At 48.0% G+C, this 21086-nt stretch overlaps 1 protein-coding gene across 1 annotated transcript in view; it reads left to right on the top strand.

Annotated features, from left to right (window-relative positions):
- The window catches only part of LMNTD2 (lamin tail domain containing 2), a 48937-nt gene extending 30294 nt beyond the window's left edge, over positions 1-18643 (top strand). Inside the window, exons 4-11 of the mRNA XM_059721334.1 lie at positions 2763-2856; positions 3610-3795; positions 10456-10557; positions 10955-11070; positions 12994-13172; positions 14696-14828; positions 16914-17097; positions 18560-18643. Of these exons, the coding sequence (XP_059577317.1) occupies positions 2763-2856; positions 3610-3795; positions 10456-10557; positions 10955-11070; positions 12994-13172; positions 14696-14828; positions 16914-17097; positions 18560-18643 (1078 nt within the window). The remainder of the gene's footprint in view (positions 1-2762; positions 2857-3609; positions 3796-10455; positions 10558-10954; positions 11071-12993; positions 13173-14695; positions 14829-16913; positions 17098-18559) is intronic.
- Positions 18644-21086: the final 2443 nt, after the last annotated feature.

Genomic DNA, 21086 nt, shown 5'->3' with positions numbered 1-21086 from the left:
AAGCCCTCACATGTCTCCCAGTGCTCCCCACAGGAGGTGGCACTTAGGTTTCACCTGCTCTGAACTTGACAGACTCCTAGATGGGAGAGCTCACAGGCAGTCCCTGCAGACCTGGGCATCTCCCCCTCAGATGGTGCCTGTCACTCACTGTGAAGGCCTGTCACTGAACTGCTAATCATACAGCACTGATCTGGGCCTATCTGCCTGTATGTGCTGTTGCTCCACTTAATTGCATAACTAGTTATTTGCATAATTTGGCTATTGGCGCACTGCCTGGAGGGCTGGATCCCATGTTCTCCACAGAGGGGGGAGGCAGGGAATAAAAAGCTAAAGTGCAAGTCAAAGTGAGAAGCTCCTCCATGATCTGTCCTCCTCCCCCTCCCCACAAGTGTCTCCTCCTGAAACTATGAGCAAAAATAGAAGGAGCCTCTCCCATCAGCCAGAAGCCAGGGCATAAAGAACCAGGCACTATCAGCCTCTGCACCAGCAGACCAGCTGCTCGAGGGAAGAGAAACCTAGTTAACTTTATAAGTCAGGTAGAAGGCAGGGCAAAATATATTTTATTTTGTTCTTTGCATCTTACAGACCAGGGTTGGGCGATTATTTCACCACTTAACAAGTTTGGTGAGCTGTCAAGGGCTGCACACATAAACTCTTTCAGAAGATATTTTAACAAATTATAAATTTAAAAAATCATATAGTAGATGCTTGGTTTTTACTACAACATTTTAATTTTATTGCAAAAAACATTTTTTTCCTTATTTATGGTTTTTTAGTAGTGTATGTAGAGGTGATTGATTGCACAATAGCTCAAAATAAAGTCTTACTCTTGTATATTGGGAGGGGGGTAGGGAGGTGTTGGGAGGTGATTGTTGGGGGTGGAAGGGAGAGGTGTACATCCATGTGTGGGGCGCTGCCTGTGCACTAGGTCCTGGGAGCTGGTTGGGGGCAGGGGGAGGGAGGGGCAGGGGGTGCATCCAGCAGAGTTAGCCTGGGTGGTGTGATACAGGTGCAGGTGCAGTCTGTGCCCCTGATGCCATCTGACATGTGACTGCCCCCAAAGTGCTCCGCATGGGGCTGAGCTGAGCCTGCTCTCACCAGCACCTGCCACATCCCTGGCCAGCATACACAGCTTCCTGGTGGGGCTGCTCCCAATGCAGCTGCAGCCACCTGGGTATCACTCGGCTCCCCTGCCTCCAGCAGCTCCTCCTCCTCATGCCCTTGTTATACCATTCTGGGCAGCAGGTAATGTGGGGAAGCCATGGGGACACATGCCAGGCATCACATGCCCAGCCAAATGGTGGGGAAGCTGCAACTGGGCAGCTCCTGCCCCATTGTGTGGTACCCTCCACTCACTCTGACTGCCTGGCATGATGATCACCCACCTGCAGGTGGCTAAGTGAGTAGAAGGTGACTGGAAGCTGGAGCTGGAGCTGAAGCCCTGCACACTGGGGCAGGAGCCTTCCAGTTGCAGCTCCCCCTCACCCCCACCTGGCACATGTCCCCACAATTTCCTTGTGCTGCCTGCTGCCTAGAGTGGTGCAGCAGGGGCAGGAGGAGGAGGAGCTGGTGGAGGCAGGAGGAGCTGAGCAGTACCCAGGCAGCTGCAGCCGCAGCAGGAGCAGCCCAGCTGGGAAGCCATGCACACTCCAGGGGGGGCCAGGCAGAGCTTGGCCCCCGGGGAATACCACAGGGGCAGTTGTCGGGTCCAATCAATTGGCAGGCACCTGTCCACACGTCGGATCCAATCAGTTGGCAGGCTGGATCCAGCCTACAGGCTGTACTTTACCCACCCTTTGTTATAGACTAAACAAAAGTGAGCTTCAGCCCATTAAAACTTGTGATGTTGGGAGGGGGAGGGTGTAATACATGTACACATGCACACATGCAAGCATGCATGCACACTCTTAGTCTGTAAGGTGCATATCTACCGTGTCTTCTGCCTGAGGGAAGTCACTTCAGGGAAGTCTTGCTCCACCTCAATGAATATCCTCTTTTGTGATGGGACCTCTGTGACTGCCCTGGCTCTGGAGTTTGCATCATAAGCAGGGAATCCTGGTTTTCTCTGATAAAAAAATCCCCAAGTTTTGGTTTAAAAATGTAACCCAAAATCCACATTTTTTCCAAGATTAAAATGAAACACGCACACACACACATATATTAGAGGTGTTTAATTTCAGTCATGGAAAAATGTGTGTTTTAGGTTACTTTTTTTTTTAACTGAAAATTGGGGATTTTTTTAAATCAGAGAAAATCAGGATCCCTGATCATAAGGGTGCCTAATGGTTCAGTTGGCTTGGCATCATTTAGCCATCCCATCACAGATCTGGCTTTTAGTGGCTTGATTTGAAATTTCCCTGTTCTTCTACCCCTCCCAAAACATGTGGAGTTTGTGCACACCATTTGTACAAACTGGGTCAGGATTGGGAGGAAGAGAGGGGCAGAACCAGAATGGGCTCAAGAGCCCTGAAGCTGGCCAGGTACTTTAAGGCCTGTGGATAGAGAATGAAAAAAAGCATAAAATGGTAGCAGGTCCTGGGACCTCTTCCCATTCATTCCTGGGCAAAAAAGCAACAAAAAGACCCGCAAAGAGAGGACTCAGGGGACACAGGAAATGAAGAGTAGCTATTTCCACCTGTACCCTTACAAGGCACTGATCTCTCTAGTGTTAACTACCTGATATAAATCTATGGTGTTGAGAAGTCTCTGAATGTGATGTAGAGCTGGAAAGAGACATCTCAGTACCTCGTGGGTTTCTGCAGGTGCCAAACTGAAGAGAAACAGAAAGATCACCTGCAAAATGAACTAGACAGACTGAACTTTGAACTGGAGGCGCAGAAGGAGCTCCATCAGAAGGTGAGTTATCAGGTTATCTAGGCTAGGGCCCTCCCTACAGCATGGGGCTAGTGCAACAACCATACAGCCAGATATCAGAAATGCCTGTGAGCCTCAGGCCTGGATTCTTTCAGTCGCCCCAAACCTTACCAGCTCAGTGCAGGGTGTTTCCCAAGGATTCAACCATAACCACTAAGTATACCTTGCTGTGCATTACAGTTTTCAATAATCTCCATGAAATGCTCTGTGCTGAGGTCCTTGTGGCCATTACTCACTGAATGACAGGAAATATTTGGGGGCTAAGACAAAGTGGGCTGCCCTGGATGTATTGCCTTGTTCTCAAGTCATTGGGGAGGGGAGAATTTTTACCTGCAGCCTAGATAACCTGCAACAGGAAACATGGCTTTTGGGACCAGTCTTTTAAAGGATTCCACAGGGTTTTCCACTGGTTGGGTCACGTGTCCAACACCTTTCTCCACCTCATGGAGCTGCAGGTTGGCCCCTGAGAGGCGCTCTGTTATTAGCAGAGGGCACTTTTGTGGCTGTGCTTTGGGGCTGGATGCTATGGGTTCAGGTCCTTGATGATGACCCAAGTCTTGGTTGGTGGGTGGAAGAATTGTTACATGTCTAACTCCAGTCTGATGGCTATTATCCAGGCTCACCTTGGCAGCAGGGAAATGGATCCCTTGGATTTCTGCCAGCTGGGAGCTAGGCCCTAAGTGTTTGTCTTTGAGATTAATATGCCGTGATGGCTCTCCTCCTTCCTTTTAAAAGGACATACAGATCATGGAGGAAAAACTCTCAAAATTGGAGTTAGCAGTACAGTACTTGCACAAAGAAATCAAAAGAGTGGAGAAGTTCCAGCCCGAGGGAGCTGACAAAACCAGATTGGCACCAAAGGAAACCGAGATTATTGTGTCAGTAGAGGAAGGACCGTATCTCCACCAGGAGACTTATGAGGTAGGAACTCGAGCATTAGGCAGCTGGGAGAAAAAGAGCCAAAAGCAAGAGAAAGAGCAGAGCAAGAAAGGGGGAGGCGGAGAAAGGGAGCTGTGTGGCAATTAGGGCCAGGCATGAAGACCACAGACTCTACAGGCTGCACCAAATCCAGTGTTCAAATGAGTCTGGATTGTGCAGTCTACAGACAAATCCACTGACTTGTGATTTAACAAGCCAATCGTTTGGGGGAAGGAACAAGATGCTGGCTGTGCCCAATATTGAAAACACTGTTTTGAAACACACATTTCCAAAGTGACCAAACCCTCCACCCACTTGGTACAGTGGTTTCCCTCCAGTTCTGCCAGCTCTCTCCCCTCTCCAGATGCCATGGCTCAGTTCACCTTCCATGCTCTGAGCTTCAGCCTCAGCCTTATCTCCTTGCAAGTTCCTGTCTGTTCACTGGGCATGGTCCTTGCTATCCCTCTAGGCCTTGTATCCTGGACATTATGCCTGGAGTGGTGACTACCACTCCTCTTGAAGACAGGGAGCAGCAGCTTCCCATTAGTTCTGACTCTTGACACTAATGCCCCTGGCACATTTAGTGGTGTAAGGAGAAACATCCATGTGGTGAAGCCCCCACCTAGCCCCCAGCTGATTCAATGAAGTACTTACAAGACACAGGCCAAACTTCAAGCTTTGATTTCCATATAGACTCTCCATGCATTTAAAATTGAGCCTGTGCTTGAGGATCTTGCCGCATCAGGGCTGAGGGATGGTGACCAGGAATGGTCACATCCTCCACAATAGAGCCCTCATCTCAGTCACTGCCCAAGGAAGAGATGCTGGAGTTATTGTGGAAAACATCAATCCAGAGTTCAGCGCCCAGACAAGCAGAATATTATGGGATTATTATGAATGGAACTGAAAACAAAATAGAAATTGTCATTTTGCTACTGTATAAAGTCACAGTGCACCCACACCTTGACTGCTTTATGCAGCTCACATCCTCACCACCCACCTCCAGAATCATATAGTAGAACTGGAAAATAACTAGAAAGGCAACAAGGATGATCATGGTATAGAGAGGCATCCATACAAGGAGAAACAAAGCTAGGCTAAAACTATTCAGCTTAGAAAAAAGACAACCATGGGTCAGGGAGGGATAGGATAAAGATCTATAAAAGTAGTGTGAAAAAGTAAATTGGGATTTACTATTTACCACCTCTTACAATACTAGTAGTAGAGGGCATACAATGATATTATTAGGAAGTAGATTTAAAACAATGTTCTTTCACACAACATGGAATTCACTTGTGGAATGCATTGCTTCAGGATCTTGTCAAGGCTGATAATTTAAAAAGGTTAAAAATGGTTGGACAGATTCATGCAGAATAGGTCCATCAGTGGGTATTAAACATGATAGTTAAGAGGGCACCCTCAAAATTAGGACTGCCTACACCTCTGAATCCTGAAAGCTATAGGGAAAGGGACCTGGAATGAATCAGTCTGCTTAGGCCCTGTATAAATACTCTTTTCCATAGCATCTGCTCTGTGCCACTGTGAGATACAGAACACTAGGTTAGATAAACCTACAGTCTGACCTAGTAGAGTCGTTCTTATGTTCTTAATGCCCCTGGACACTACCATAACAACAAATTTTAAAGAGGTTTTATAAGAGCTAGCATGAATAGCAAAATGCCTGCCTTAAATCAAAGAGAGTTATACAACTTTTTATTTTGTTATTTTTAACTTACTGAAAAAATATAGACTTTCATATGGTATCAAGTCTACTAACTTTACCTAAAACATTCACATTTTTTAACTCTAATACATATTACTTCAAATGATTTCCATCCCTCTTATACTTCCTTCCACATTTCATCTTACCTAACCTGCAAAAAATCAAGGGCTCTCAGACCTTAAGATACTGACAATTTAAATAAGTCTATAGTTTACTGTAGACATTGTCTCAGTGTAAATAGAGGTAGTTATTCCAAATTCCACACATGAGATCTTCCAGAAATGTTCCCTTTTCTGTTATTTTTCCTCTGTAAATCATGTAGCTATAACTAACTGCCTTGTGTGTCCCCCTTTGACCTGTTCCACTTGTGATTATTCCCTTGTATTTTCCACGTTTAAAAGATTCAAATGTGTTTGACTACTTTCTTCTGGTCTGCAAAAGTCTATTTGATCCTAATATGAAGTTGTCATTTCTTCCATAGCAACAATGCCCCTTATTTTATTTTGTTCACTCCACTAATCTAATCAAAAGATCTGTGTTTGCATTTAAACGCTCCCTGCATGGCTCACAACCCAAAGACTGAGCTGGAGCTCAAGTAATGAAGGAAGAAAAAGTCTGGTTTCTTTTTGTTCTCATAGCTGAGTAAGAGACACAAAAAGAAAAGAAAAAAAAAAAAAGAAATGGCAAAGTCAGGAGCTAAGTCAGGGGTCAGAAACTGGAAGGTCTGAAGCTAGAACTAAGATCCAGGGGGTGGATCCAGAAACTGGTGTCACGGCACAGCACAAAAGGCCAGGAGCCTGGGAACCCAAACTGCTGGGGGCAGCTGGGCAACAGCAGAAACTATGCTACAGCAGGAACAGGGAGAAGGGCTACGGCATGATCCAGGGAAAGAATTGGAGACCTTCCACTGCCATCCATTAACAGTGCCACCAGCACTTAGCACTGCTGTTAGCATAGCCAATATGCGTTTGCTTTTGAATGCCAGATACTCAGAATGTGCTAGCTTTCTAAAATGAGACAGGAGTAATAATAACATGTGTCCCACAGGGAAACAGAGGTTACTCCTTACCTCTGGTGCTTTTGCTTTTCCTCCTGACTCACCCTCAAAACCCCTACTTTTGTATGTTTTAAGAGCCAGGGTCTTTTCTAGGCTCAAACTGTAAATACGGGAATACTGGCTGTGCAGGGTGGAATTTCTGAGCACATAGTTCCTTTATGACTGAGCTTTTCAAGACAAATAGAAGAATATGTATGCAGGTCTCAGGCATAGACAGACAACCCAGAAAGCTCTGTCTATATGAACCCATGGAGAGCATAACAGTGCCTGCCTGCCATAGTCATGGATCAACATGGTGGTGGTTAGCAATGTTTTAGCACAGCATCCAGGCTCAGTGTTCACAGGAATTGTCATCATAAGTGAGGATCATACAAGCACCCTGCTACCTCTGGGACCCCCTACCATGATTTTAACATGCAGGCCTCTGACCAAACAAAAAAAAATCCCAACCTTTTCACACTGGTCATGGGAAGCATGCTAGAGCTCAGTTCATAATTGCTATATTTAAGCACAAGTTCAACTATCCCAATTGTGCTCCTGACGTGAACAGGGTTTAGAAATATTGGAGATAACTTTATTTGCTAAAATACACAAAGCCTTGAGGAGAGAACTAGCAAGAAAAAAGAATACAGGAAGGTGTGGACTGGGCATTGGGGCCAGTCCCCTCTGAAGTTAATGGCAAACTCCCATGGAGTTCAATGGGGTTGCTATTAAGCCTTTACACCCCTTCAGGCCAGGCCTCCTGCTTCAGAGGTGTCTGGAATTCTAAAAGTAATGGAACCAAGTTCAGTGTCTCCTGTTCAGGCATCTGAACCATTATGGGAAGGAAAACACTGGCAGGGAGCGTGATCCTGGGAACAGGTCTGGTGAACCTGTGGTGCTGTGGCATCTGCACACTGCATTCCAGCCCCAGTATCTGCGGTATGCTGCTCTGCTTTAATCAAGAACAATACAGGGGGCACATAATGGTCCAGGATGGCCTCAGGCCAGGGAAACTCATGGCAGTAGTTGGTTTGGGTGGCTCATCTTTCTATAATGGATTTTCAGAGCTCAGTCAGAAGTGTCCATGGGGAGAGGGCATATTTTAGGATGCAAAGTCAGAGAGGTAGGCTTGTCTCTAACACTTTTTTCTCCCTTGCTCCAAAATACCTCACATGGAACTGCAAATATTTGGGTAAGCAGCAAATGAGGCTTGGCCCCAGCAGTAGTAGCTGAGACCTGAAGCAAGCCAAACCCCTTGCTTGGGGGAGTAGAAGGCTTAGATCAGGGCTGTCAAAGTCTTTTAGCCTCATGGGCTGGGTCAGGACTGCAGAGCTCCTCATAGTCTGGATTCAGACTTATCTCTACCAGTGGGGTGAGTGGTAGCAGTGTTAATGCCCACAGCTGCCTGAAGGGAATTCATACCTGGACTTTGGCATCAAAGCAACTCAATACAGTGGCTCAGGGAGCCATGGAGGAGAAAGATTGAGAGAACTAGGTGTGTTTGGCAAAAAGAGATTAAGTGGGCACAAAATAGCAGCTCTCAAACATTTGAAAGGCAGCTATAAAAGAAGAGGAAGAATAACTCTTTTCCCTCACCACAGAGAGCAGGACACAAAAACAATGGGTTTAATCTGCAGTGAAGCAGATTTAGATTCAGTCTCAGAAATAAACTTTCCAGCTGTCAGAAGAGTAGGACAATGGAACAGACTGCTGAAAGGAGCTGTGGGATCTTCTTCAGTGCGGGTTTTTGATGGGAAGCTGGACAAAAAACTACCTGGGAGGTTTTAGGAATAGTACAGCCTGCATCCATGCAGGGGGCTGAACCAGAGGACCCTTAAGGTCCCTTCCAACCCTAAGAGATGTTTCTAAATTTCCTTTTTAGCACTATCAATATTTCTGCATATTCCCATCCTTCATACTTAATTTTCTCTCTGTGGCAAATGCTCCATAGCATTTCTACCTCTCTCTTCCTGTGGGAGCTTTGCCCTCAATTTCATGATCTGTCTCTGAATCCTTCATGAATTTTGTTGTATCCTTTTTGAGATGGAGTAACGCAGCACCCTAGGGGAAGGCAATGCATTGATTTGGATAATACCAGCCACAAGAGCCTAAGCAACATGGAGGAGATGTCAGGATGCCATACCGCCAAAGAGAAAGGCAAAGTTTCACTTGTCCCTGTTCAAGAGAGACGAGTCTGATCCTTCACTTTTGAAATCAATAAGAATTTGGCCAATGGTTTCAAGGCACTCCACAAATTGTGCCATGTGGCCCCTAAGGGTTGATGTCAAGCAAGCTGTTGCTCCCTAGTGAAAGCAGATGTTCTCCCCATAGCAAGTTCCCTCTAGTTTTATTCACTCCTGTATGCAAAGGGACAACAAGAAGGGGAACAGCACATGGCCTTGTCCTGGGTACATTGTGGTAATGATACAAGAAGCAGCCATGGGGAGATTATCTGCAAATAAAAGAATGGAATAAACAAAACCAGAGGACACGGTACATTAAAACAAAAAACCCAAATAACACCACTCCCCACCATGCACACAATTAAAAACTGGCAACTGGAACCCCTAGAATATACGAAGTGAGGTGACATGCGTGGGGCTAGTCAGGGCTGTGCTTGGTAGCAAAGATGATGGGTTGCAAAGTGTATCCCATCCCACACAGAAACAGAAAAAACATGCAAGGGATCCTTGGGTTTCAGCCCTTGAAATTTGTGTGAATGCCAAGACTGGGGATGGAATGAGAAGCAGGGGGAGGGAACACATCAGGGAGCTCAAGGATTAAAAAAAAAAAAAATCTAGGTGTGAAAAAGAAACAGATCCACTGGATTTCATGATGAATTCAAAGCAGCAAAGTTCCCAGTACAAGCTAATACTTGCTGGATCTGGCCAACACAAAATTGCACCAGGTTTTTCTTCTGGCGCCATGTAATATCAGTAGCACTCTTATGAAACTCTCACCACTGGATGGCAGTGCAGTAGCATCACAGGAGCAAGGCCCTTTGTATTAATATAGCACTTTTTGTGTGGGCATGTCTCAAAGCACTTTAGCCACAACCCAGTGGTTCCCAAACTTCTCTGGCTGCTAAGGCACTCCATGAGCCTTCAGATTCTCTCACAGAATATCATGCACCTTTATATTCAAACTTACAATTGAAGCCCTCCCACAGGAGCATGAGGATCCAGTGCAATCCACAGCCCTCTTACCACTGCTTCATAGGCCACAATTTGGGAACCCTGGCATTCTGAGAGTTAAACTTGTCCTAACTGTTGGAGGCAGATTAATATTGCCTGTTAGAGGGACAGAAAAGGAGGTTGAGTGAAGGAAACCCCTGGGCTCTGCAGACTGTAGCAAAGTGAGTGAGAGAGTTCTTTCTCCCTGCCCTGCTCTCTCCATTGTCCTGAGCACCAAGAACAGAGACTGCAAGTCTGAGGAAGACAATGGCACAGAGTTTTGGGCACATACTCCTTTGGGCTGCATAGCTATTATTTCCTTCATCTTAAAGGCAGGACAGAAGATCCAGTACTGAGTAAGCACAAATGGACCCCATGTTAGTGCTTGTGGATGGGGCATTAGCTGCCTGAGGAACACTGCTCTAACTTTCTCTATACCAGCAAGCTTCCTCTCCCATCCAGTCAGGCCTCCTCTTCTCTTTTAGCTATATAGGAAGGGCAGGGTGGTTGCAATGACCTGGTCCCTCTGTAAGACTTTTTGTTGAGAACTCATTGACCTAGGTGGGATGGGAGCATACCGCAGGCAGTAGGTGTGTAGCGTGTGAAGTTGATGGAGAAGAGTTGAAAGAGAAAGACCAAGTGTAGGGCTGGCAAACACCAGCTCAACATATAGACCTCAAGAGGCACCAGGAGCTCTGATGACAGGCTGCCTTTATCTTTTCATCTAGCTGTGGTCTGAGATGGGAAACTGCAACATAGTGGAAGAATCGAGTACCATGACACTGAGGAGGATTCCCAAGCGCATGAGCTTCCTGGACTCCACAGTGAAGGTCAGTGCAAGGCAGAATGCCACCCAGAGCTGCCGGACCAGGGCACAGCCAGTGACTGGGGCTCTGTGCCACAGGGCTCCATTGCACAGACTGATAGGATGGCAGGGTGTAGGTACTTTAGATGTCTGCCAAAGGGCAGGGGAGGAGGAGGAAGACAATTCCTGGGTACTGGGCATTGCCCCTGCACAGCCATTTAACACACCAGAGTAGTATCTTTGGAAGGCCTGTATAAGGCACCCCCAGGATGGGTGTAGAGCAGACCTTACAGACACTCTGCCACCATTTTTGGATGTGGCATTTGCATCCCAGACCCCTACAGGGTCAGGCAAGTGGCTGCAATCTTCCTGGTACGCTGACTGGAGCCCGGGCCCATGACTGCCAGTTTAATCTCTTTTAGGATCCAGATGCAGAAGTAGAGGAGTTGGGGGAAGACAATGGAAAATCTCAGGAGCCAGAAGATGTCCAGACTGAGCTCAGCCTCCATGTCCCATCAGAGAAGGAAATGGAGGACAGGTACGACAAAGCTAGTGCCTGCTCCCAGCCTGCTTTCCATTGGCCTGTGCCCACTCGGTCATAACCACCACAGTGCTGATGCATAGGGCATGGCCAGTGGTTTCACAGCAAGGGATATGCCCACCCCAAGCAACAGCCTGGAACAAGTCATCTCCTACACTCATCCTACTCAAGTGCACCTCCATTGACTTCAGAGTCACTCCTGATTTACACTGATGCGAGTGAAAAGAAACAGGTCTCCTGCCTTTATGCCAGTGATGCATTTGGTCTGTACTCATTACTGCGACTTGAATGCAACAAGGAAGAGGCCCCCCCATGCAGCATTTGGCCTAGAGGGGACATGGCTCATCTTGGTGTGGGCCCCAGGCATGCAGTTCTCACTGGTGCAATTCCCAGAGTTTTCAGCCTGCAGCTGCTTAGAAACTGGATGGCTCTGTCTTATGCTAAAGTTATTAGTGTGTCAGCAACTGCAAGGCATGATCACCTATAGAAGAGCTGTCCAACACCTGGCTGACCAAGGGCCTTGTGTCTGCTGGGCTGCACACTGTAGTGTGCTGCACTGTGCTGTGGGAGGTCTCCCACTGCACCTGCTAGTGTCCCTATACCCCACTGTGGTGGCCATGCCACATGGCAATTCCTCACTGCCACACCTCATGTAGCAGGCACTCCTCCTCTGCACTGTGCTAATGTGCCTGTGCTAGACTGCACCATGCAGGGTCCCTGAATCGCCCCCCTGGGTTCCCTTGGCCTCATGCACTGCACCACCTGCCACACCTCCAGGGGCAGGGGCAAGAAGCAGAAGCCAGAGGAAGGGGGGGGGGAGCTTGGAGACTCTGGCAACAGATGGAACAATTGGGGGAGTAGTGCCTGGACCAGGAGCCCAGGGGCTGCAGGTTAACCTTTCCGGGGTTGGATGCAGCTAGTGGGCCACTAGTTGGACAGCCCTGGCCTAGAGTATGGGCAGTAAACAAGGGTGGGAAGACTGGAAATCAAGCTATGTAGTACCTGGCAATGGGGTTTGCAGCTGTTTGGTAAAACTCAAGGCCTCTTGTTTAAGATAGACATGGATTCTATATAACAAGATGGCAGTCAAGCACTGGAATGAGGAAGCATTTCTATACTACATCATGTGTTTTGCCATTTTTCTAAGAAAAATCCCTGTTTTACAAAACAGGGCAGGCTGTTTGTATTAGCACAGTGCCTGTTGGGATGGCATGAAGCAGGAAGAGGGCAGTCTGGACTTTGGAGAGCCAGGCAAATTTAAGTCCTTGTGTACTGAATGCCCCTCAAAGTCAAAGCCAGAGCTACTTAAAGCAGCCGGTTGCACTGGTCAAAGTGATTGCTTATTTTCTAATTTGCAAGTTAACTCACCTTCTAGCATGCTATTGACAGGCTCTTTTCTGCCCCTTGGTGGCCAATGACCAAACACACAAGATAAGTTTTGCTGCTTGCCATCATCACAGGGTAAAAACAGACATCAGATTTCTCTTAGTAACAAAGCCTTTTATTCTGGGAACCTACAAGTCACTGTCCCACTTCATACATGGTTCTTTGGGTAACTCCGACACCTTTTATTAAACCAACTCAAATGGCTGGAAAAGTTCTTTTTAGCAAGCTTTTGGGCACAAACACCCTTCGTCAGGCTGACGCTTTTTCTTAGGACAAATCTGGAGTTATTTCAAATTCATTGCTATTCATTCCAAGGACAAGCTACAAGGGCTGTGGCTCTTCCAGCTTCTGGCTTGGCTCAACCAGAACTGCCTCAAATACAACCTCTGTTTTTTACCCGCAGTGAATACAGTTATTTTATTTTGCTCACAGCTCATGAATTAGTTCTGGTTCTCGGGGGCAGGTTTCTAAAAGGTTTATAAATAAGTTTGTGCCTACCTGTCCAGCCCTAGAAAGCTTCAACTATTCCTACAGATGGAAAAATAGTGATATCAGCCTCAGTTCAAACCATCCGGAGAGTTTAACTGTGAGAAGCGAGAGCATACTAAAATCAGAAAGCATGGGGAACACATCTCCACGCAGGTCTGGAATTACCGTTTCATTCCTAAACCTCCCAGAAGCAGAGCAGAAACTCCAGCCCCAACCCTCTTTATGTAAGTATAAGTTCTGCCTCTTTATAATTGGTCTGCCAGTGGCTGGGGGCTTTGGAAATCTTGGGCAGCATTTCCAGGCACACAGTTTTAGCTCATGTAATCTGGATTAATCCACTCAAGCAGGTAGAACTAGGTGCAGCTGGCTCTAAGGTCCCACTTCCATTCCAGCTACTGTGCTAGGGCATCTCGTGACTTAGCCAAAGAACGATCTCAGTTACTCCATTGGTTTCAATGCTCTCTCTTTGGCATAACTGAAATCAGGGTCTAGCTGGACAAAATACATTTAAACTGTATCTGGGGTATGTGTGGAATTGTTATGCTGGTGGCAGGATGTCCCAGTATCCTGAACAATGTAAGATATATCCTCACCTCCAAAGAGCTAACAGTCTGAGTAGACAGAGGAAGTCTTACTAGCCTCATTTTACAGTGAGATCAAGTGACTTGCCTACGGTCATTTAGGAAGCCAGTGGCAGAGCTGAGAACTCATCGGAACTCCACCCCTCCCAAGGCTCGGCCCATTGCCTGAACCCCTATGCTTTCATTCCTTTCATGATAAAAACAGATCCCTCAGCGAGACAGTAGGTAAGACATCTGGCTTTCAACAGACACCTGACTAAGTGAAGTCCAAAATCCATGTCAGCTGCTTCCCACTATCCCAGCAGAGAACCCAGAAGCAAAGCCACACAACTCAGATCATTGCAGGCGAAAAGACCAAGTTTTCTTGGCATGCCCTTGCCCTCCCTAAGCTGCCAGGGCAGGATGGCTGCCTACCCCGCAGCTGTGAATACACTGGCCAGCAAGGAAGCACAATGGCTGGGCAAGGGAATATGGCTATTAGCTATGTTTAAGGGGCTCAGGCTGGAACCACTGGAGCCCAGTGATGATTTGCTATGGGCTTCAATGGAGGTAGGATGCCAAGGGGCAGAGGAGGTGGGGCAGGACACCTAGGTTCATCCCTTATTCTTTCACAAACTCCCTTAACAGCAGTCTGAATAGCCACAAGACACCTGGGTTTTCTATCTTCTGTAAATGTCTTTTTTTTTTTTTTTTTGCTAAAATATTTATATATTAGGCCTGTGCGAAGTGGCTAGTAGTCGCTTTGGATTCGGCCGATTCGGGGCACAGTGATTCGATTCAGTGATCCGAATCAGTGTCCTGATTCGATTCGTCTGAATCAGCCAGGCCAAGCCCATCCCCCCACCCCTCTCCCAGCCTGGCAATGGCTGCCCTGCCCGCCCATCCCAGCTCCCAGTACTTGGGGGGAAAAAAGCCCCAGCTCAGCAGGTGCTGCTGGGAGGAGGGGCAATCCCCACTGCCCCATGCTGCATAGGGGGCTCTGCATGAGCCCCCGAGCCCCACCCCCCTGCTCCCCCTCCCCCCCCATGGGTGCCCTGCACAGGCCAGCTGAGACAGTTCAAGCCCTGGCTGCTTGACCTCTGCTGTGGGTGTCCTCTGGAGAGTGCCGATATTGTACTGTTAATGTTCAGTAACCACGTGGGCTTTGTGTCTCTTTCTCTTGAAAGCCCTGGATAAGAAGAAGGATCAGCCCAAGGCCATGAGCAGCCTCACCAGCCTCATGGAGCTGTTGGGCAGAGAGTCTGCAATACTGGCGTCCAACCTGAGCACTAGCTCCTGCTTCGGGGAGAAATGCCTAAGGTAAGTTCAGTGATAGTGGTTGGATGCAGAGGCAGGCAGCTGCTGCCTTTTCTCTGGGTCTCAAGCCTATGATGAGATGATGATGGGCTTCTCTTCTTATATGTGTTAGTGGTGACAGAGGAGGAGAAGAGCCTCTAGTCTCTTCCCTTTTCTCTTCCACTGAGGACGTGTCTACATGAGATGCTACATCACCATAGCAATGAGCTATGGTGATGTAGCTCATTGCTACAGCGACATAGCATCGGCAGGCATGAACCGTGACTCTGACACTACTGGCAAGGCCAGTCCAACCATTAGGCAAACTAGGAGATTGCCTAGGGTGCCAAAATTTGGGGAGCGCCAAAATTATATGCAGAACAAAATAACAGGAATATCAGGTGGTGGTGGCATTCTAAGTAACATCCCTGGCTGGCTACAGCTCCATCTTGGTCTAAGACCTTTGGTTCAGTAAGGGGAGAAAGACCTCTGAAAAGATCTCAGAGGAAAGATCACTAGAATCACGACTCCTACCTTTTCAAATCTCAAGCAGACTTATGACAAGAGCATACAGCTGGCATAAATAAGTACATGTAAAAGTTCATTCTAGACTTATTTTCATCTGTATTGGAAGTGGTGGGGGTGCTGAGGTACACAGTTTGCCTAGGGCGCCAGTTACCCTTGGACAGCCCTGACTGTAGCTTGTTGCTACTGTGCAGTAGGATGAGAAATTACCTGTGCGCCACTGGGACTGCGCAGTAACAGTGGTTACTGCGCAGTCATTTAGTACTTGCTCAAGCAAATACTAAATGACTGCTCAGTAACAACTGCACAGTCAGGCACATGTGTAGATGCACCCTGAGAGTCTGAGGTGCCTATGGCAGGACGCTTAGTGCACCTGTCATTTTAAGAGAAGTTGTTTGAGAGGCAGCTTGCAGGTGGCATGTGGGGGCTGCCTAGAGACTCACCTGCTCAAAAGAGGGCCAGGCTTGAATCATATAAGCCCAGAGCCTGAACAGGTCAGGCAGTCAAGCCCTGAGAGCCATGAGGGGTTGAGCTCTGGGTAGGAAGGCTCCTGAATGACCCAGGAATTAGGGTAAATCACTCTGCAGATCTGGGAACAAGGGGATATTAGCCAGGGCAGAGGGGGAATAGTTTTATGCAAGCAAGTGACCTTCATTTTACACTGGTGCTCTTGTTTAAGTTGCAAGCCTTGAGCCCTGCTGGAGACAGGCCCAAGGCCTACTCAGCAAGCTAGTAGCTCAGAGTGGGGCTTAGAGAGAAAGGGGCTGCCTGGGGGCGGGGGTCAGAAGGCCTGAGAACCCAGAGAGGGGCAAGTGGGTGACCCAGAGGGGCTGAGAGCCCAGGGAGGGGCTGAACATATAGAGAGGGGCTGAGCCTACTGAGTGAGGGACTGGGGGTGTGGGGAAGGAGGGCATCCAAGAGCCCAGAAAGGGGCTGAATGTACTGGGAGGGGGACCAGGGGATCCAAGAGCTCAGAGAGAGGGCTGTGCAACCCAAAGGGTTCAAGGGCCTAGAGAGGTGTTGAATGAGGGACTGGGGAGTCCAAGAGCCCAGAGGGGCTGGGCATGCAGAGACAGGGACCAGAGGGAGGGCTGAGCAACCCAGAGGGTCCGAGAGCCCACAGAGGTGCTGAGAGCGGGACCAGAGGGGCCAGGAGGCCAGGGAAGGGCTGGGAGGAGTGACCACCAGATGAACATCCAGGAGTGATAACATCTGTGATGCTTAGGGCATGGTGTAGGGACAGACAGAGCACGCAGTTGGCCCTTAAAGCTATAGTGCTGTGGAGGAGCACAGACAGACCAAGCAGGCCCATTCATCTTGAGTACTGAGTAGAGACTAGTGAGGTCCAGGAGGGACCAGCTGGCGCCTCAAATGGACTGGGGCTCACTTGAAGGCCTGTAGGCAACCTCCCTTCCCTAATTATTATGAAGAACAAGGCATGGCGGACAAGTAATCAAGGGAGGGCCATCTTAGAGCTCGAGCCAAGGCAGGAGCCAGATAGCCGTTGGGGGTACCACAGCCACACCTGGGGCCCAGGCACGCTACACTGCCCTTGCCAGTTAGACATTGTGTCCCCCACCCCAGCTCCAGCTTCCTGAAGATCATCAGTGTGGACCCGAAGGGCAGGTTCATACGGATCCTCAACTCCTCATCGGATCAAGATGTGGACATGAGTGGCTACATCCTCCAGCAGTGGATTGGAGGGTTCCCCGTGTCCATCTACCGCTTCCCTACCAACACCGTGCTGCCGGCCAGGCACCACATCACAGTAAGCAGTGGGACCACTGCAGGTGTGTCAGACTCCTTGCCTAAGGGCTGGGAGGGACAGAGCCAGAGAGAAGACCAGAGGTTCTTGAACCTTTTCCTTGCTGCTCCTCCACCTCAGGCCCTGCCACTGCTGCCATAGTTGTGCAAATGGAGCCTTCTAGTGGAGATGCAATGGATGGCAACAGAAGGGAGTTTTCCCTCCACTTGGGTACACCACATCCCCAAAGAGCATTAGCTCAGCTGAAGAAGCCATCTTCTGTCACCATCAGTGGGTCCAGACTGGGAATTTTACATGCAGGAGAAGGGAAGGGATCTTTGCACACCCCTTCCTGGAATAGCTGAGCGGGCAAAACTTGGTAGACCAGACCGCAAGTTATGCTAAAGACCCTTCAATCCACTCTGGTGGTAGAGAAGCCTTACAGATATAATTAATGCTCCATCAGCCTGCTCCTTATAGGCTCTAAGCCAGCCCTACTCCCAGTCCCCAGTCTAGGAGGTGTATATTGGGCTGACGGGGTTGGAGGAACAGAGCAAGGGTGGGGAGGGAGGTTGCATGACTGAAGCATGTAGGGCTAGTCTGGATTCTGGGGACCATTAGAGTAGCCCAGTGCAGCCTCATCTCCCCCTTTGGTATGTCAGGTCTAGCTGATTGTAAGGCATGGGGGCAGGGTGATTTTGCTTGGTGCTTATGTGGCACCTGATGCAGGGGGTTCCCTGTCTATGACTGACAGCCCGACTGGAATACAAGTGACGAATAATCATCTGCCTTGGTGTTTAGATCCAGGATGCAAGAACAAACTCCATCCATAAGGGGCATGCAGGCAAGAAGCCACGGGCACAGCAGTTTTTCCAATGGGGCCCAGAATGCACCACCATCCTCAGCAATGCCAAGGGCCACGTATGTTGCATGAGGGTCAGGAAAGGGTTAGGATTTTCTTAATGTGTGACGGGTTCAGTATAGCTGATCACCTGAAGGGTCTTGAATTACCATGGGTCTCCAGGAGAGGTTGGAGGGCATAGCCAGCTTCCAACACGCTCAGAGAATAGACTCCCTGGTGTGGTGTGTTCCCTTTGTGGCCTGCTGCTGCAATTCTTCCCCAGGCAGCCCAGAACACCGACCTTTACCCACTCCTGGCCAGGACATATCAATGTGTCATGTAGTGGCAGACAAGCCAATAACAGAAATATTAACAGTGTCTGTAAAACCAAAGGCACGCTTCAAAACAGGCTGTAAATGGGAGCCACTGAGATTAGCAGGTGATGGTGTTGGGCCTTGAGGCCCATGTGTCTGTTCTCAGTCTGCCTATCCTGCTCTGGAGAGTCAACTCTCTATCCTCCTTCTGCTAAACGAGCCCCTTCAATTCTCTCTCAGCCAGAAGGAAGCTGTTTGTGCTCCTGCAGACATCAGGGGGGCCTGGGCTGCCTCAGTGACATCCTCATATGTTGGGTTTATCCTCCCTCAGGTCGTGGTGGCACCTACCCGCAAAAACCAAGCTTTGTACGATGGTTTAGCAAATGCTTCTTGCTGTGCCCCAGTAACCATGTAGATCGGTGTGAGCCAATGACCTCCCAAACACACACTCAATTTGCTTTTCAAAAAGACAGGGATTATTCTGTACCTGAAACAAACACCAGCTACTCCAAACAGACTGACTGAACCTTAGAAAGGACAGAAATCATAGAAAAATAGGACTGAAAGGGACCTCAGGAGGAAATCTGGTCCAGCCCGCAGCTTGAGGCCCCGGCAGTGCCATCAGAGTTCATAATGGGGCACTTGATCTGTTGCAGTTAACTCTGAGAGCATTTATTAACAGGCATTTTTTTCTAAGGGTCCTAGAATCCAGCCACTTGCTCCTATTGTCTCTAGAGCTGCTGTGATCTGGAGGTGTCTGAGAAAAGGCTGTCTGGAAAAGCTAAAATGGAAATATTTTTGGTCAGAGAACATGGCTCCATTAAAGTGAAAGCAGTAGAGAAAAATGTGTTAATTTTCCCCAAACTCTCATTTTTTTAAGAAAAAGCAAAGGGCGGGTGTTTGGAGGGAAGTTCTGACAGTGTTGAAACATCAGCGCTCACAGAACAAAACATTTTGATAATTTCAAAATGAAACATTTAAATTTTTTGTCTGGGAAGCAACTTCTTGTTTTTATTCTCTATGATATTCTCTACTATGACATAATGTTTTCCATTAAGCCAGGCAAAACAACACATTTCAGCCAATCTCAAACAACAATTTTTTTGTAGAATTTTGTGCCTCAAAAAGTGCCATGTACATGTTTCATTCCTAATTTTAAGGAAGACAAAGTTAAAAAAGGTGGAGTCAAAAACTTGAAATCCTTTACAAGATGTCATTTCTATTCTCCCTACAGTTATCATGTGTAGTCCAAACCTGAGGTATTTTGAGCAAAGGGTTTCATAAATAAACCCCACCCCCCCAAGAATAACTTGCCTTTAACATTATAACAATTTATATAACATCTGTGTGATTAATTGGGGTTCAAACTACAGTTCTGATCCTCCCAAGCTAATATAACAGTTCAGGATTGCTATCAGCCAATGTCTGGCACCTTCTTGGCAATGCATTTTGAAGATGCTAAGTTGAAAAGGTTATTTAAGGTGACATTTTGAGCTATTAGGATGAGCCAGAGAAAGCCATTTGTGCATATGCAGCAAGATGGATTCTCTGATAAATGCCAGAGTGCTTGCAGACAGTAAGCGGATAGATTACTGGGGCTGGCTCTTTGTGGGTTCCTGGCTATGCACGCCGGCTGCATTCTGCAGGTTCTCTTTTCTGACATCTAGCTTTTGGCTTAAGAGCAGGTATCTCAGTGAGCTCGAAACTCCACAAGTGCAGTCAGCTTGTTTTGAACATGGCTATGTTTTATCAGGATCAGCAGTGTAAGTATGTCATACAATCTGCAGGTGTCTCTCATGAATCTCATCTCCCAAGAAGGGCTGCTTTTAATATTCAAATACTTAAGAAGGCTACTTTGTTTTTCTCTCTCCTGCTCACAGTGCCTCTCTTGGCAGTGCTCCCTCCTTCCTCCCCCTTTCTTCCCTTTTGTATTCTAATCCAGGGGTGCTCACCCCCCAGCCTGTGGGCTAGATCTGGCCCATGGAGCCATGTAATCTAGCCCAGGGGTTTCCCCATGGGTTCAGAAATTTGGCAGTGGAAAACTGGTGGCAATTAACATTATCACTGCTCTTCAGCCACCAAATCTCAAAGCCCCACGCACCTAGATTGGTCCCATTTGGGTCAGCCCCCTGTAGAGGGTAAGGCCATGCTCCAGCTGGAGCCAAATCTGGCCATCTGGGAATGGCCCAGGTGGCCCAATGCAGCCATGCAGGATTGGGCCCCAGCCAGGTTGTTCCCACACAAGTGGATTGGGTCCTGGCTCAGCCATTCCCATACAGCTGCCTTGGGGCCCCAGTCCTTCACCTGCATTGGACCTGGCTGGGCCATTTCCATGTGCCTGGATTAGGCCTCAGCTGGGCCAACACTGCATGCTGGAGCAGGCCTGCAAGCCGCATCCAGCTTGTGAGTGGACCTAGCACCACTCATCCACCCACAAGCTGAATAGGTCGGGTACCGCTGTTCTAATCATTGCTTTCTATTTAGCAGCTTTGCTTTCTGCAGTCCCTTTCACAGCATCTGATGAACTAGGCCCACTGCTTATGAAAGCGTAGGCAACACATCTCTCACTTCGTTAGTCTACAAGTGTGTCTCTACATGTGCTCCAGGGTGGAGGGGGGGAGGTGCTTTAATTAGAGCAGCTCTTGAGAGCCACTTTAATTAAAGCACCCAGTGTCATGTGTATTCAGTGTCCCATGCTTCAAAATGGTGCCGCACTGAATACACGTGATGCGGAGGCTGTTGGAGTGCGCTAATTAGCACACTCCAGCAGACTCACAGCAGACTCAATTAATCCAGTCCACTCCAATGCATGCTAATTAGCACATATCAGAGCAGAGCTCTGTCACATTTAGGTACCC

This window comes from Alligator mississippiensis, chromosome 2 (assembly GCF_030867095.1).
Source record: "Alligator mississippiensis isolate rAllMis1 chromosome 2, rAllMis1, whole genome shotgun sequence".
Taxonomy (NCBI): domain Eukaryota; kingdom Metazoa; phylum Chordata; order Crocodylia; family Alligatoridae; genus Alligator; species Alligator mississippiensis.
Note: the sequence above shows the minus strand (reverse complement) of the source record. Positions and strands in the feature narration are given on the sequence as shown.